A 14,516-nucleotide genomic window follows, 5' to 3' on the forward strand; every position below is an offset into this window, starting at 1 on the left:
TGGCTTATAACTCAAAAACCAAAGCATTTAGAGCAAATCTGACATGGGGTAAAATTGATTATCAGGTCAAGATCTATCTGCCCTGAAATTTTCAGATGAATCGGACAACCCGTTGTTGGGTTGCTGCCCCTGAATTGGAAATTTTAAGGAAATTTTGCTGTTTTTGGTTATTATCATGAATATTATCATAGGCAAAGATAAACTGTAAACAGCAAAAATGTTCAGCAAAGTAAGACCTAAAAATAAGTCAAGATGACTGAAATGATCAGTTGACCCCTTTAGGAGTTATTGCCCTTTATAGTCAATTTTTAACCATTTTTCATAAATCTTAGTTATCTTTTACAAAAATCTTCTCCTCTGAAACTACTGGGCCAAATTAAACTAAACTTGGCCTCAATCATCATTGGGGTATCTAGTTTGAAAATTGTGTCCGGTGACCCGGCCAACCAACCAAAATGGCCGCCATGGCTAAAAATAGAACATAGGTGTAACATGCAGTTTTTGGCTTATAACTCAAAAACCAAAGCATTTAGAGCAAATCTGACATGGGTTAAATTGTTTATCAGGTTAAGATCTATCTGCCCTGAAATTTTCAGATGAATTAGACAACCCATTGTTGGGTTGCTGCCCCTGAATTGGTAATTTTAAGGATATTTTGCTGTTTTGGTTATTATCTTGAATATTATTATAGATAGAGATAAACTGTAAACAGCAATAATGTTCAGCAAAGTTAGATTTACAAATAAGTCAACATGACCGAAATGGTCAGTTGACCCCTTTAGGAGTTATTGCCCTTTATAGTCAATTTTAAACCATTTCTCGTAAATCTTAGTAATCTTTTACAAAAATCTTCTCCTCTGAAACTACTGGGCCAAATTAATCCAAACTTGGCCACAATCATCTTTTGGGTATCTAGTTTAAAAAATGTGTCCGGTGACCCGGCCATCCAAACAAGATGGCTGCCACGGCTAAAAGTAGAACATAGGGGTAAAATGTCAAAAACCAAAGCATTAAGATCAAATCTGACTGGTTGAATTGTTTATCAGGTCAAAATCTATCTGCCCTGAAATATTCAGATGGATCGGACGACACGTTGCTATGTTGCTGCCCCTGAATTGGTAATTTTCAGGAAATTTTGCAGTTTTCAGCTCACCTTTCCTAAAAGGAAATGTGAGCTTTTCTCATCACTTGGCGTCCGTCGTCGTCTGTCGTCGTTAACAATTTTTCAAACATCTTCTCCTCTGAAACTACAGAATGGATTTGGATGAAACTTAGTATGATTGTTCCCTAGATTATCCTGCACAACGTTTGTGCTTCGATTTTTGATCCGTCAAAAAACATGGCCGCCGTTACTTAAAATAGAACATAGGGGTCAAATGCAGTTTTTGGCTTATATCTCAAAAACTAAAGCATTTAAAGCAAATCTGACATGTGGTAAAAATGTTCATTAGGTCAAGATCTATCAGCCCTGAAATTTTCAGATGAATCAAACAACCCATTGTTGGGTTGCTGCCACTTAATTGGAAATTTTAAGGAAATTTTGCAGTTTTTTGTCATTATCTTGAATATTATTATAGATAAAGATAAACTGTAAACAGCAAAAATGATCAGCAAAGTAAGATCTACAAATAAGTTAATATGACCAAAATTGTCAATTGACCCCTTAAGGGGTTATTGTCCTTTAATGACAATTTTTCACAATTTGTTCATCATATTTGCTAACTTTAAAAAATCTTCTCCTCTAAAACTACTCAACCAAATTCAACCAAACTTCATTTGAATGATCAGTAGGGTGTATAAAATAAAGTTTGTGTTTTATTTTCTATTTCGTCAAAAAACATGGCCGAAGGCATTGTTTACCAGGTGAGCGATTCAGGCTCTTGAGAGCCTCTTGTTTATCTGATAACTTATTCTTTAGAGTTATGGATTGACACAGATGAACTGTGAAGTTCAAGGTAATGAAGAATTCGAAACTGAAGCTAATCGTTTGAAACTGGTACAACTACCGTCTGATAAGTATTCAACTATCAACAAAAAAGGAAAGACGGTTAATCAGTACCCCTACAACTTACAAAAAACTTAAAAGTATTCTAAACATCCGTAAAAGTAATGATTTCTAGGAAACATGTATGTAATAGTAATCACACCTTACCTTATCATTGCATAAAGTGGTATACAATATTGAAGATGACATGGAATTACCATACATGAATTATTATCTTAACATTTACTACATAAATGTCATAAATTTGAAATGCGGTTTAAATTTGTGTGTACTATTTAACGAACATGTTAGTTAATATATCAACTTGATTGTATTCCCATATTTAATTTGTTATTGCTCTTAAATATATATGTTCTGGACCATATGAGTATTTGGACCATACGCGTATGGTCATGACCGTATAGGTATAAACTCGTATGGTCCGACCATACGCGCATTAAAAATGACATTTTATTATATCTTAATAAAAAAAATAAGCAGTTTCACACAGCTAATTTTACTCAGTATGTGTAAGTACAATAAGAAGATGTCAAAATCAAATGCACATATTGTAAAAGGAAGTTTTGTTACTTTACGTATACCGGGTCTAGTGATTTACCACGTTTTTTTGTGTAAAGTAGGTGACATAACCGGCAAGGACCATTGTTTATTTAATTTGATCTGTGGAGATGGTGCACTAGCTGCAGTCATGATACGATATTGGAGATCTAGAGCTTCTATAAAACACCGTAGACACATCGTAATTGTCCAAGATCTCATTATCACTGCACGCAGCTGCAAAGCAAACTGGCTTTTCACTCGCAAATCAAAATGTGTAACTGAAAAGGTTCGTGAACAACCAAGACGTACAAATGCAGAAAAGCTATGGTACCGTGTGGAAGTAAATTTCATTCTCAGCATACATGCAAGAATACAATTAGCGATGAAACTAAGATCAACTGACAGTGGAATCTATATATAATATTTATGTAGCCTTTGAATTGTAGAATTAATACATTTTTATGTAACCATCTTTTTTTTAAGATAAAGTTTATAAGATAGTGTATTATTGAAACTTTTCTATTGCATATTTAAAAAAAATACCTATATGGTCCAAATACTCAAATGGTCCGGCCCGTTAATAACCAAACGAGTATAATACTCATATGGTCGGTCCGACCATATGAGTATACGTATGTGGTTATGACCATACGCGTATGGTCCAAATACTCATATGGTCCGGAACATATACAATCTGTCAATAACAGTAGTTATGCTTGTTGTCCTTTTTTTTGGCTTAAGAATAGAGGTTTGAGTTTGAGTTTGAGTTTTTTTATGTTTTATTTTATCGTCGGCTTGTAAAGGCAACTCGTAACTATGGAGGTCATTTTCCGTTATGATAATGCGATGTCTATGAGAGTTCTATGAGGTCATATTATATTCAAATTCAAATGGGGGGGGGGGAGTCGATATTTCACGTCATGTTTGCTTGTCACAACACTACATAGATACCTATTATATAGGTGTATCAAATTCTGTATCCCTCTTGCTTCAATTTCAGAAATTGATAACCCCCACCCCTTCTTTGTTATAAGACAATCGCAAATGTTTGTTAAATTATTTCAATATAATTGCGTTTAAAAAAATTAACAATGATTTATAATTATTTGTATCCTGTTCGTCTTATAAACGGAAAACTGTCCTTATAATATCTCTCGCCTCAGCTTCCGCTATCTATAGGATTGTTCAAGTATCCCAAGTTATTGTATTGCCCATAACAAAGTTATTATTAACATATTCAAAGGTGAAGTCTTGGTCATACCAATAAATAGGAAGAACATATCCTTAATCTAATCCTTTGCAACATTGAAGAGAGAGATTAAAATCTACTAGAAAGTCATATAAATATAGGATAGACAGGAACAGAAGAAAAAAAGGGAAATTTATTGTATTATTATTAGTCCAAATGCGTATCCGTTAAATGAATTGCATTGTGTTCATTCTTATACTCTCTATCGTCTTTGATTTGAAACATCTTTTTACATTATAACTGCTTGACTTAACTCTGATAAATCATTCGAGCTATAGCCTTGTAAGTCATGGCAATTGTGAACTCATTGCATCTGATAAATCATTCGAGCTATAGCCTTGTAAGTCATGGCAATTGTGAACTCATTGCATCTGATAAATCATTCGAGCTATAGCCTTGTAAGTCATGTGAACTCATTGCATTCATGATGTTTTGTTGTTGTTTTATGTATCAAACTATAAATATTTGTGTCATTAATTCATCTCATCTGAGGTAACAGGAACACTTGGAGTACTCAATGTTTAAATATAAAAAAAGAAGATGTGGTATGATTGCCAATGAGACAACTGTCCACAAGAGATCAATATGACACAGACATTAACAACTATAGGTCACCGTACGGCCTTCAACGATGAGCAAAGCCCATATCGCATAGTCAGCTATAAACGCTACGTCTACTTCCAAAATAATATTTCAGAAACTAATAAGTCATGATGGCTGGGACCATATCAAGTTACTTTACCAATAAGGTTAGCTCATTGTTGAAGGCAAGTAAGTGCCCTATTGTTGTAAACATCCTCATCCTTTGTTTCTGATGGATATTTGTCTCATTGGCAAACATATATATGGTGGTGTTTAACGACCTTGACTGGCTATACAGCCCTCGCACGGTCGGGTTGGCAAACATACCATATCTCCTTATTTTTATAGTCACACAAGATCCATATCATAAATAAATTAATCTTCGAGAGTTTTGCCATGTGTTATATAAGATGTAAGTCATATAATCTATATTTTGTAGTTGAGTGGCTTTGATTTTTAAATTTATTGCCTACATTATGTTTTACGCCCGAGTTCAGTTCACATATACTCTTATAACTGTATTTGTATGGATAAACTATATGGGGCAGCATCCTAAAACAAACAACTTGAGTGTAAGATCGAATTTATGTGAACATATCAGCATTTCACAAAAAGTAGTCCACTGCGACCTTAGTTTAAGCTTAATTGATTTAAGTTACGATTATTTATTTTTTGTGTACAGGTCTCAAATATGAAGTGACATATGATATATGACATGGTGAGATGTATATATTGCAGTCTATAAAATTCTCTCTTTGGATGTAGTTCATTGATTCACATTTGTGAGGCTTTTACGTTGAGTTCATTTTTCAGATAATAATTGATCTGTTGACATAGTTTATACCATCTTAGGCATTAATGAGGAAATTATGTCCTCAGATGAAAATTTCATTAGACGATCTTTTTAGTACTTGCATAGGCCATGGTCCATTATTTGACGTGTACTTTGCCCTAAATTGTTTCATGTAAAGTATAAAGTCGAAGTTCATTTCTAATATGATAAGAGACATATTAGTACTTTCACACTGTAGTAAATGTCGCTTCAGAATCCTGTCCGCTGTTAATACGTATATTATAAGAATTAGTAAGACAATTTGGGAACAAGTAGGAAGTAGCATATATGTTTATTTAATTATTGATATTAAACAAAAGTTTTCCATACTATGCATTCTCAATTCATGCAAGCATCGACCATGTCGACCATAGTGTTTTGGTAACCTCGTTTTTTAACAAAGATCAAGGCTGTTTATTTGTAACGCTATATTTAATACGTGCTACCTTTAATTTCTCCATTTTTTTTTCTTTGTCACTTATGCATATCATATTCAGAGGTGACACATAATACCGAATGAGCAAACTCTCGCAGAAAGTATTTAAAAGTGTAAAATATATTCTTTTAAACAAAATTTCTTAGTACAAAAATATCCTTACCTTTCTATTACGTCTTAATTCTGATATGTAAAATAACACTTAGTAAAATAATACAGTAATTTCCTGTTGATGTCTCAAAAAGGGGGTTACCGTCTACTTCCTGAATGTGTATTGGCTTACTGATACAACGAATGTGTATTACCTGTCGGTTTAAAACTTGTCAAACAAATGTTTTAAAATTTATCAATTGTGTACATATAGATGTATCATTTAAAATACAAGTTGAGTTTGTATACATACTCTGTTTGTATATTTTATGTCCCTGTTTTGTTATGTTTTGTATAAATATTGTGTTGATCGCCTTAAAAAGAATTCCCATCTAATTTCCTCATAATTTTGAGGAAACAGTTATACCATAAAGACTTCAATAATTACTGCATTATTATACACTGTCAGTGTTGTATTTTAAGATGCACACAGATATGAAAGCAGCATTAAAAGATATTTGCCTGTTGTGCTGCTTTTTTGTTTCATTTCCCCGAAAATATTTCACATCAGGGCCAGTTCCATCTATCTTTATCTTTAAAACGATCCATAGTATCACAGTCCCAAGTACTTCACCTTCTAACTACTTTTGTGAATTACAAAACTGAGAATGGAAATGGAAAATATACCAAAGAGACAACAACCCGACCAAACAGCAGACAACATTCCAATGGTCTTTCAATGCAGCGAGAAAATCCCGCATCTCGGTTGTGGGCCTAAGCTGGCCCCTTTATACAAATATGTACTAGTTCAGTGAAAATGGAAGTCACACTAAACTCCAAAACATATAATTGAACTGAAGTTAAAAAAAATACTAGACGTACTGTTTATGTATTATAAAATAGAGATAAGATGTCATATGTATGAGTGCAAATGAGACAATTCTCCATCCAAGTCCCATTGTGTAAAAAGTTAACAATTTAAGGTAAAACTACGACATGGAGTATTTTACAGATCTGTTTAAATTTGATAATAATAATCTTTATTTGTCATATAAGTAACATTATACTTGTGACATAAATGCATTAGCTAGAAAGATACACATGATCAGTTTGGATATTATTTTACATTGGTATGAAGGTTAATTGATGCGTGTTGTGTAAGGAAATTAAAGACTTTAAGGCAACACATTTAGCAAATATCAGATAGATTCTATTTGATCATTGAGGAAGTATAAGGTATTTTGCATGGTCTATGGAGGATATGGAAATGGACGTCTACACGAGAGGGTCATAAAACAAAAAGAAAGTACTAAAAATCTGACAACTATTTAATTTTGTTTCAGAATTAACAAAGGGACAAATGCGATTTTTGCCTGTTGTAAGATATCAGCTGTTACAAAGAGCTTGTCATACAAGTCGTAGCATCACTGATTTAATACCCAGTCATACAGAGTTATCCAGGGACCACCTTACACCAGAAATAGCCCTCCATCTTATAACACCACGATGTAAGCTGTGGAATAGCAAAGGAGATGATGTGCCATTTCCTGACCCTTACTGGGCATTTTATTGGCCTGGAGGACAGGCATTAACCAGGTAAGTTTACTTTAATGAATATGAGTATATAGTACTAATAGACTAGTATGTTGAAATGTAGTTTCATCGTTTATTAATTGAAATCACATTCGGATAAAGGAAGTTAGCAGTGTAACTGTCAATCACGGTTCAAATAAGCGGATGTAAGCAATTAAAGCAACCGTATGGTCTTCAAACAATGAGAAAAACTCATGTCTAATCTGAAAAAAAATCAGCGTTCGGTGGCCTAGTGGTACCTTTCTTGGTAAGTAGAATCTAGATTTGTAACAGTATTTCTATAGGAACTGCTTATCATAGACAGCGATATTTTCTATAAATTTATAAGACTATCTTTTCATCTCAGTTTGTTAACCATTTTGAGACTGTGTCCACTAGTTTATGGTCCAGCGACTTTGAATAGATTTCCAATGTTGCTGTCCATCAGATTGTCTTTTCCTGAATTTTATTCCGACAGGCTAGACATATCTCTGTGTCAGCAGTTTATCATAGTTTGTTCGTATGTTGCCCTGTTACACAGTTGTCCCGGGTGAAGGGATAGGATTGCCATTAGGAAACATGTTTAACACCTCTACATTCTATACATGTGCATGTCCCAAGTTAGGAGTCTATAATTCAGTGGTTGTCGTTTGTTGCTGTTTATCATGTTTCTTTTCATTTATTGTTTAGTATATAAATCAGGCCGTTGATTGTCGTATTTGTTTTACATTTGTCATTTCGGGTCGTTTTATAACTTATTGTGCGATATGGGTTTTGCTAATTGTTGAAGGTCGTACGGATGACCTATAGTCAAATACTTCTACGTAATTTGGTCACCTGTAGAGATTTGTCTCATAGGCAATCATACTACATCGTCTATTTAAATGAAAGAGCTATTTTGTTTAAGGTAACACGATACCGAATGGCATATCTCCCGATTTCCCAAATTTTTGGCATACGTGTTCTTTGAATCGAGTTACATCGGAATATGAAATAAAAAATGGGGGTCACCATTTTTGTTATTTTGTAATTTTCATAAGAAAACGTCAATTTTGGCGACAAATTTACTTAGGTATATAGGGGAAATGCCTTTTTTTCGGCTTACCTTTTTAGATTTTCGAATGGATGGCTATTTTCTTATATACGGAGAAAAACAAAAAACTAACATAATATCCAGGATTGCATAGTGAATCCATACACGTATAGAAACTCATATGTCACCATCCTTGTTTTTGAAATAAATGGCTTCAAAGTTGATCGATAGGCCTAGAATTTGACCAAAAACGTGTGACGTTATGGTGTACGGAATATAACGTTATTCCTTTTCAGAGAAATGGAGAAAAAAATATGTGTCGGGATCTGAATGAGTATATTTTATTTTCATTTCCCCTGTCGACTGTCGTAAAGTTCCTAGTAATGCAATATAAAATTCTACTGAATCAGATATAATTTTATTTCGTCCTGCACATGGAATTTCACTCATGAATTAATATCAATATCGTCTGATTTTCAGAACAAACGAGCATATACTTGAAACTTGCGTGAACAGGTTCCATGTGAATCGTATGATAATAGTTCATGCATAAATCACCGGAATTTTGTACACGTTAAATTTACGTAAATATTTGAAATAAAATTATTTAAATAATATCTTTGTTCTAAAATTTGATTAAAACCATAAAAAATTCCTTCAGATTTTTGTTAAGTTTACGTGAAAATTAAATGAAATATTTCACGTCGTAGATTCATCCGAATTACTGATTTTTAACTCCATCATATTAGACAATGGTGGTATCATCACTGCATCCCGTGATGCAGAAATATAGTATTTCAAAAAATTTGATTCATTTAACTGTTTTTGAATTGCTCGGTTTAGTGGCAAATAGTTCATGCATGTTCGGGACGATACAATACAATTTTGAAAACAGTTTATAAAAGACACATTTGATGTACCAGTCAAAAAAGATTAAACATTCTGTTATTAGTCAAAATTATGAGGAAAAATAATAATCATGATAAAATACACATTCCAAAAAATAGAATAACAAAGCTCCAAGAAAAATTCAAAACGAAAAAAATCCCTTTTCAAATGACGAAATCAAAAGCTGAAAAACATCAAAAGAATGATAAACAGCTGTCATATTCTTGACTTGGTACATACAATACATGTAGTATAGTGTACTCTGCGTGGTGTAAATGTGTTACTTGTTTGCTCAGCAAGTCAGACAAACCTTGCAAACTGTTAACCAGAATTAATTCAGTCGTTATATTCCGCTTACTACATTAAGTAAGTTGGAGAGATCGATTACGGGGAGGGACTGAATTATTCGGGTTAGCAAACTGTATGCAAAATTTCACAAATTTCAACATTCTGTCATTTGTGAAAAATTATTTACATAACAAATCTTGAAATCATATATGCATTCTTTATATAAGTAAAACAACTGGGAAATTTAAAAGTTCCAGCTTGAAATTCAACCTGTATCAGATGTAAGCTGGAGTCTGTACTCTGTGTGCCTTTGTATTTTATCAAAATGCCTAATCCAGCAACCTGTCATGAAACAAAAAAGAAACTCCAGACGATATGCGCACCTATAATATGAGTAGTAACAACAGGTACATAGTTTTAAAGCTGAAGCAAAAGTACTGTAGTCCTAAATAATTAGCCGAATTAACCCTATATATACTAAGTGCGGGATTAACGGTCGAACGGACAAATGTAAAACAATATGATTATACGTGCTCTATAAGTAATTTGGTGACAATGCATATTTTTGAATATGCAGTCATATAATGGAATGGTAATTTGGAGATCTGAAATGTAGTAGCAATGTAAGAAGGCTAGCATTTCCGTCATTTCGTCTTTGGTGGAAAGTTGATTAATTGGAAATTTTACCGCATCTCCTTATATTTCATAATGGTTTGAATTTTCTAGAGAAGAGCAAAAGTTTTAAAAGACTTAAACTAATATTAACCAAGAGACTGAAATGTTACTGTGACAATTATACTACACATACTTAAAATTTTCCAACTTTTACTAAAACTACAAATAAGAAGTGTAAAGATACTATTCCAATTAGCATTAGTTACGATTTTCTTGATGTCTTCATGGTGTTGATGTCAGTTAATAAATGCCCAGCTGTTGCTATCTTATAAATTGCATATCACATATCTCCATTTATCATTCTATCAGCCAACTTTTGTACAAATAACATGTACATGTACACACACACAAAAAAATATTTGTACTTGTACTTTTACAAATAAAGTCTCATGTTACACCACTTCCAAAATGAGCAAGCGGTAACGTAGATATTTAGTTTTGCGTAACTGTTCAATTTTGGTCTTCCTCGCGGTCTGCGTTTAAACTTTTTCGAATTTTTTGAAAAAAATAGAGGCAATGATTTAAATTTTAACAACTAAAGTTCCAAGTGACGGGTGTAAATTGTAGGATTGATTGCTTTGATTATTGGTTGGTTAACGTCCAGTGGAAAATATTTCATGCATGCTCAGGACGAGAACAAGTTAACAATAAATACAATTGGTAGGTTTTGCAATAGAGGCAGGGCATCCGCGATGATGGTCGGGAAAATTTTAACTGACGCTATACATGTATATATATCATACTTGTATACTCGTTCTAAAAATTAATTTTAAGAAAGATACTTTTCCGACGCCTAGTATGCGAGCAATATGGCCCCCAGAGCCCTAAAAGGTAACTTTGTTAATTTTCTTTCAGTCGTTTTGTCTCCCAACTTGTACATGTACATTATTTCCAACTCAAAACTAAAAAAACACCGAATACCCATGCAAGCGTAAATAAACACGAATATAAAATCTAAATGATTTCAAGATCTAGCTTTTTTACAGTCTCTTGCCGTTTGAATAATAAAAAGTCAGCCGTTTGCATGTAAATTTCGAGAAAAAATTTATAACGGAATCGGGGAACATGGAACCGGTCTGACTACAGCCAGCCCCAACTACCAACTTGCGTTTGTAGACGCAAGTGGATACTCGGGGCTGGCTTTATTCAGACTGTAACGGAACCTTAATTTTGTTATTTTATTTCTGCCGAATCAAGTGCCCATGTATTTCTCAGCCTTCGTTAACTTTCTAATGCTTCATTCCGATGTTGCTGTCCGTCCTGAGTAGACCACAGGTATTTGGGGCATGGACCTCCCTTTTTTGGACCTCACTAAAAAAATATATTTTTGGTGTTTTTTTTTATTTATTTACAATTTTCTACAATGTATAAACATATGTCAAGTCTCAACAATCCATTGCTAGTCGATTACAATAAATTTTTTACTATCCATACGAGCCCCAAGTGAAAAAAGAAGGGCTCGTATGGATAGTAAAATTTTTATTGTAATCGACTAGCAATGGATTTTTTAGACTTGATATATGTTTATACATTGTAGAAAATTGTAAATAAATAAAAAAAACACCAAACAGTTTTTTTTAGTGAGGTCCAAAAAAGGGGGGTCCATGCCCAAATACCTGTGCTATAAATTAGATTTCTACTTTCAAAACAAAATTTCATGGGGATACAGCGCGAATCATGAATAAGTACTTATTGCAAAAATAAACCAAGGTTTACTTTTATAAATTGTTATTTGGATAGAGAGTTGTCTCATTGGCACTCACACCACATCTTCCTATATCTATACCAAGAATAAAAATAAAGTGATAAAACTGTGTCTGTTATGCATAAGAACATATATAGATAAAGCGTGCAGATGCTTAAATATCAAAGAAACAGAATATTTAAAAAGTAAAGTAATACTTTTTAAAGATTAACAATGAGCAGAATGATTGCCGGAAAACGATAAAACAATCTATTTCAAATAACCGCTACGTATTGCATCAAAACTCTCGGCACTCTGCATCTAGGGAGAGTTACCGTTAGAAATGCCACACAAAACCCGCTGCATTGGCTTATATATGTGTGAACGTTATTCGATAATGTCAGGAACGATAACTCATGGCGTAACGTCATTCGGTATCGTGTTACCTTAATGATCTCAGCAGGCTTCCCAATGTCTAGCATTTGGACATAAACTATTGGTTTATTTTGGAAAAGATATCCTTTCTTATGATCAACACGCGCAAATTGTTAAACTAGTCTTTTAATTCATTGAGAGAACAAAAAGACTCATCATGGTATTATATCAACATGCATGTTGGTAAAACGCACATAATCATCATTATCATCATTCTCATCTCTGTCGTTCTTTCTTCACCCCCTTTACTTTTTTCAGTATACAGTTTAGTAATATTTATGTTATATTATTATAAAATGCATGCTCACGTATTAGTTGTGGTGTTATACATATTGTATTGAGGAGAAAACATCATAAGTAAGTTTTACTTGTATCTCACCCTAATTGCGTTGAGCGAATACAATATTTTCAAATTAAAAAAAAAATAAACCACATCTTTAAATATTTATGTTAATGATGAATTAATTTCCAATAGACCGTTCATAAACGACAAGCTATTACGCCGCAATAATTCACACCTTCATATGAAAATGTGTATGGGGTTTACATAATAGAGAATCATGACTGGGGACAAAGTATGGAATGAAGAGAAAAAAGTAAAAAGAATTGATGAAATAGGCCGGAAAAAATATCGAATATAAACGGTGGGGTAAAATATAATAAACTTATAAAGAATGGAGAATAATGCGAAAAAGTTATATAGAAAAGAAAGGGAAAAAAAAATAAAAAAAATAAGAACACATAAATGAATGACCCCCGTTCAGACCCTCTCAGATTAGTTGCACATTTCAATTTTCAGTTTATGAATTACATAACTGTTTTGTAACTATAACTAAGGTTAAAGATGCCACTTACAAAGATGACCCAGACGTCCTTGTCTGTTCTATTTTTGTCTTTTTGGTATCGACGCTCTTCCTGTTGTCTCTCGTACGCTTCTAAATTTTGTAGGAATGTTATTGAACATGAACTTTTGTACAAAGTTATAGATTACAAATCTTGTATCTTTATGTGTGGTTTTGGGTTTGCCAGGGAAACATATATATATCGTTTCTATGTGTGCTGGCGTTTGTTTTTGTTGCATTTCGGTGATCCTGTTGTTTCTTTCTTTTACTCTTATATTTGATGTGTTTCCCTCGGTTTTGGTTTGTAACCCGGATTTGTTTTATCTCAATCGATTTATGACTTTTAAACACCAGTATACTACTGTTGCCTGTATATAGAAATTGAAACTGAACAGGAAGCTATAGTTGGAAGAGTAATGCTCTACCCCTAAAAACGAAATTCAGCGGTATTCATGAATTAGTCTCTCTATTTGTCTCCATTCGATGGTCCTTCTCAACATGCAACATAGTAATTTGTCTATTTAAAAACCCAGCTTTATAAAATTACAGATTAAGATTTTCACCTTTGCAGCAATACGATTGTCTTTTATTCCATTTGTTGGGTTTTTTGTTTGTTTTGGAATTATGTCCCCCGAACTTTTATATTAATCACTATGCATTATTATGTTTTGTCGGTTTTAAAAGCTCTAGCGTCAGAGCTTATGTTTTACAATTGTATTGCATATACCGACTCTAAATAAAGCTTTATTATATGTCTTATGTCTTATTTCAAGATTCTTATATGAGGATCTTCATACTGGAATCAAGGACATGTTGGTTGTTTAGCTAATCACAGTGTTATCTCGATCTGTACTGCATTAACTTTACTCTTTTGTTTGTACTTTGTGGCTGCTGATCATCTAACATACCATCATTGCACATGTTCAATACCAATTCATTTAAATAAGTATTTTGGGCTTACAACATTTGAGATTAATTGCTCCTAAAAGAAATTTATAGAAGAAACACTAATGTAGCTCTCCGGATTACGACTTTTTTTTATTTGGATTTATAGAATGTTTTACAAGAGATTTTGATTTGACATGCTATTTCAGGTTCATATTAGACAATCAGTATATTTTTGCTGACAAAAACATAGTTGACATTGGAAGCGGATGCGGAGCCTCTGCCATTGCATGTAAAATGATTGGTGCCCGCAGTGTTATTGCTAATGACATTGATAAAGGTTAGTTTTACACTTTTAATCAGTGAATGTCGCAGTGCCTGTGTAATTAAGCATTGTTTGCTAGTAATGCTTCTTTTAGAGTTTTCGAATGCAAAATAATCTATTTTTTAATATTTTTTTGTTTTTGTTTTGCATGAAAG

General features: G+C 33.2%; 2 protein-coding genes across 4 annotated transcripts in view; one reads left to right on the forward strand and one right to left on the reverse strand.

The window, feature by feature from the left end:
- Window positions 1-14,516, forward strand: part of LOC143075413 (electron transfer flavoprotein beta subunit lysine methyltransferase-like) — a 58,318-nt gene that overhangs the window by 41,641 nt on the left and 2,161 nt on the right. For both annotated transcript variants that reach the window (XM_076250812.1, XM_076250811.1), the window contains exons 2-3: window positions 7,078-7,330; window positions 14,246-14,376. In XM_076250812.1, the coding sequence (XP_076106927.1) occupies window positions 7,095-7,330; window positions 14,246-14,376 (367 nt within the window). In that variant the 5' untranslated portion in view covers window positions 7,078-7,094. The remainder of the gene's footprint in view (window positions 1-7,077; window positions 7,331-14,245; window positions 14,377-14,516) is intronic.
- The window catches only part of LOC143075409 (uncharacterized), a 34,354-nt gene that overhangs the window by 14,112 nt on the left and 5,726 nt on the right, over window positions 1-14,516 (reverse strand). The window contains exon 1 of one of the 2 annotated variants that reach the window (XM_076250806.1): window positions 5,808-5,948. The exons of the other annotated variant lie outside the window; for it this stretch is intronic. The gene's annotated coding sequence lies outside the window, so the exon portion shown is untranslated. Of the gene's footprint in view, window positions 1-5,807; window positions 5,949-14,516 lie in introns of those variants that run through there. 2 annotated transcript variants of the gene reach the window in all.

The sequence above is a fragment of the Mytilus galloprovincialis genome, chromosome 5, assembly GCF_965363235.1.
Source record: "Mytilus galloprovincialis chromosome 5, xbMytGall1.hap1.1, whole genome shotgun sequence".
NCBI classification, from domain to species: domain Eukaryota; kingdom Metazoa; phylum Mollusca; class Bivalvia; order Mytilida; family Mytilidae; genus Mytilus; species Mytilus galloprovincialis.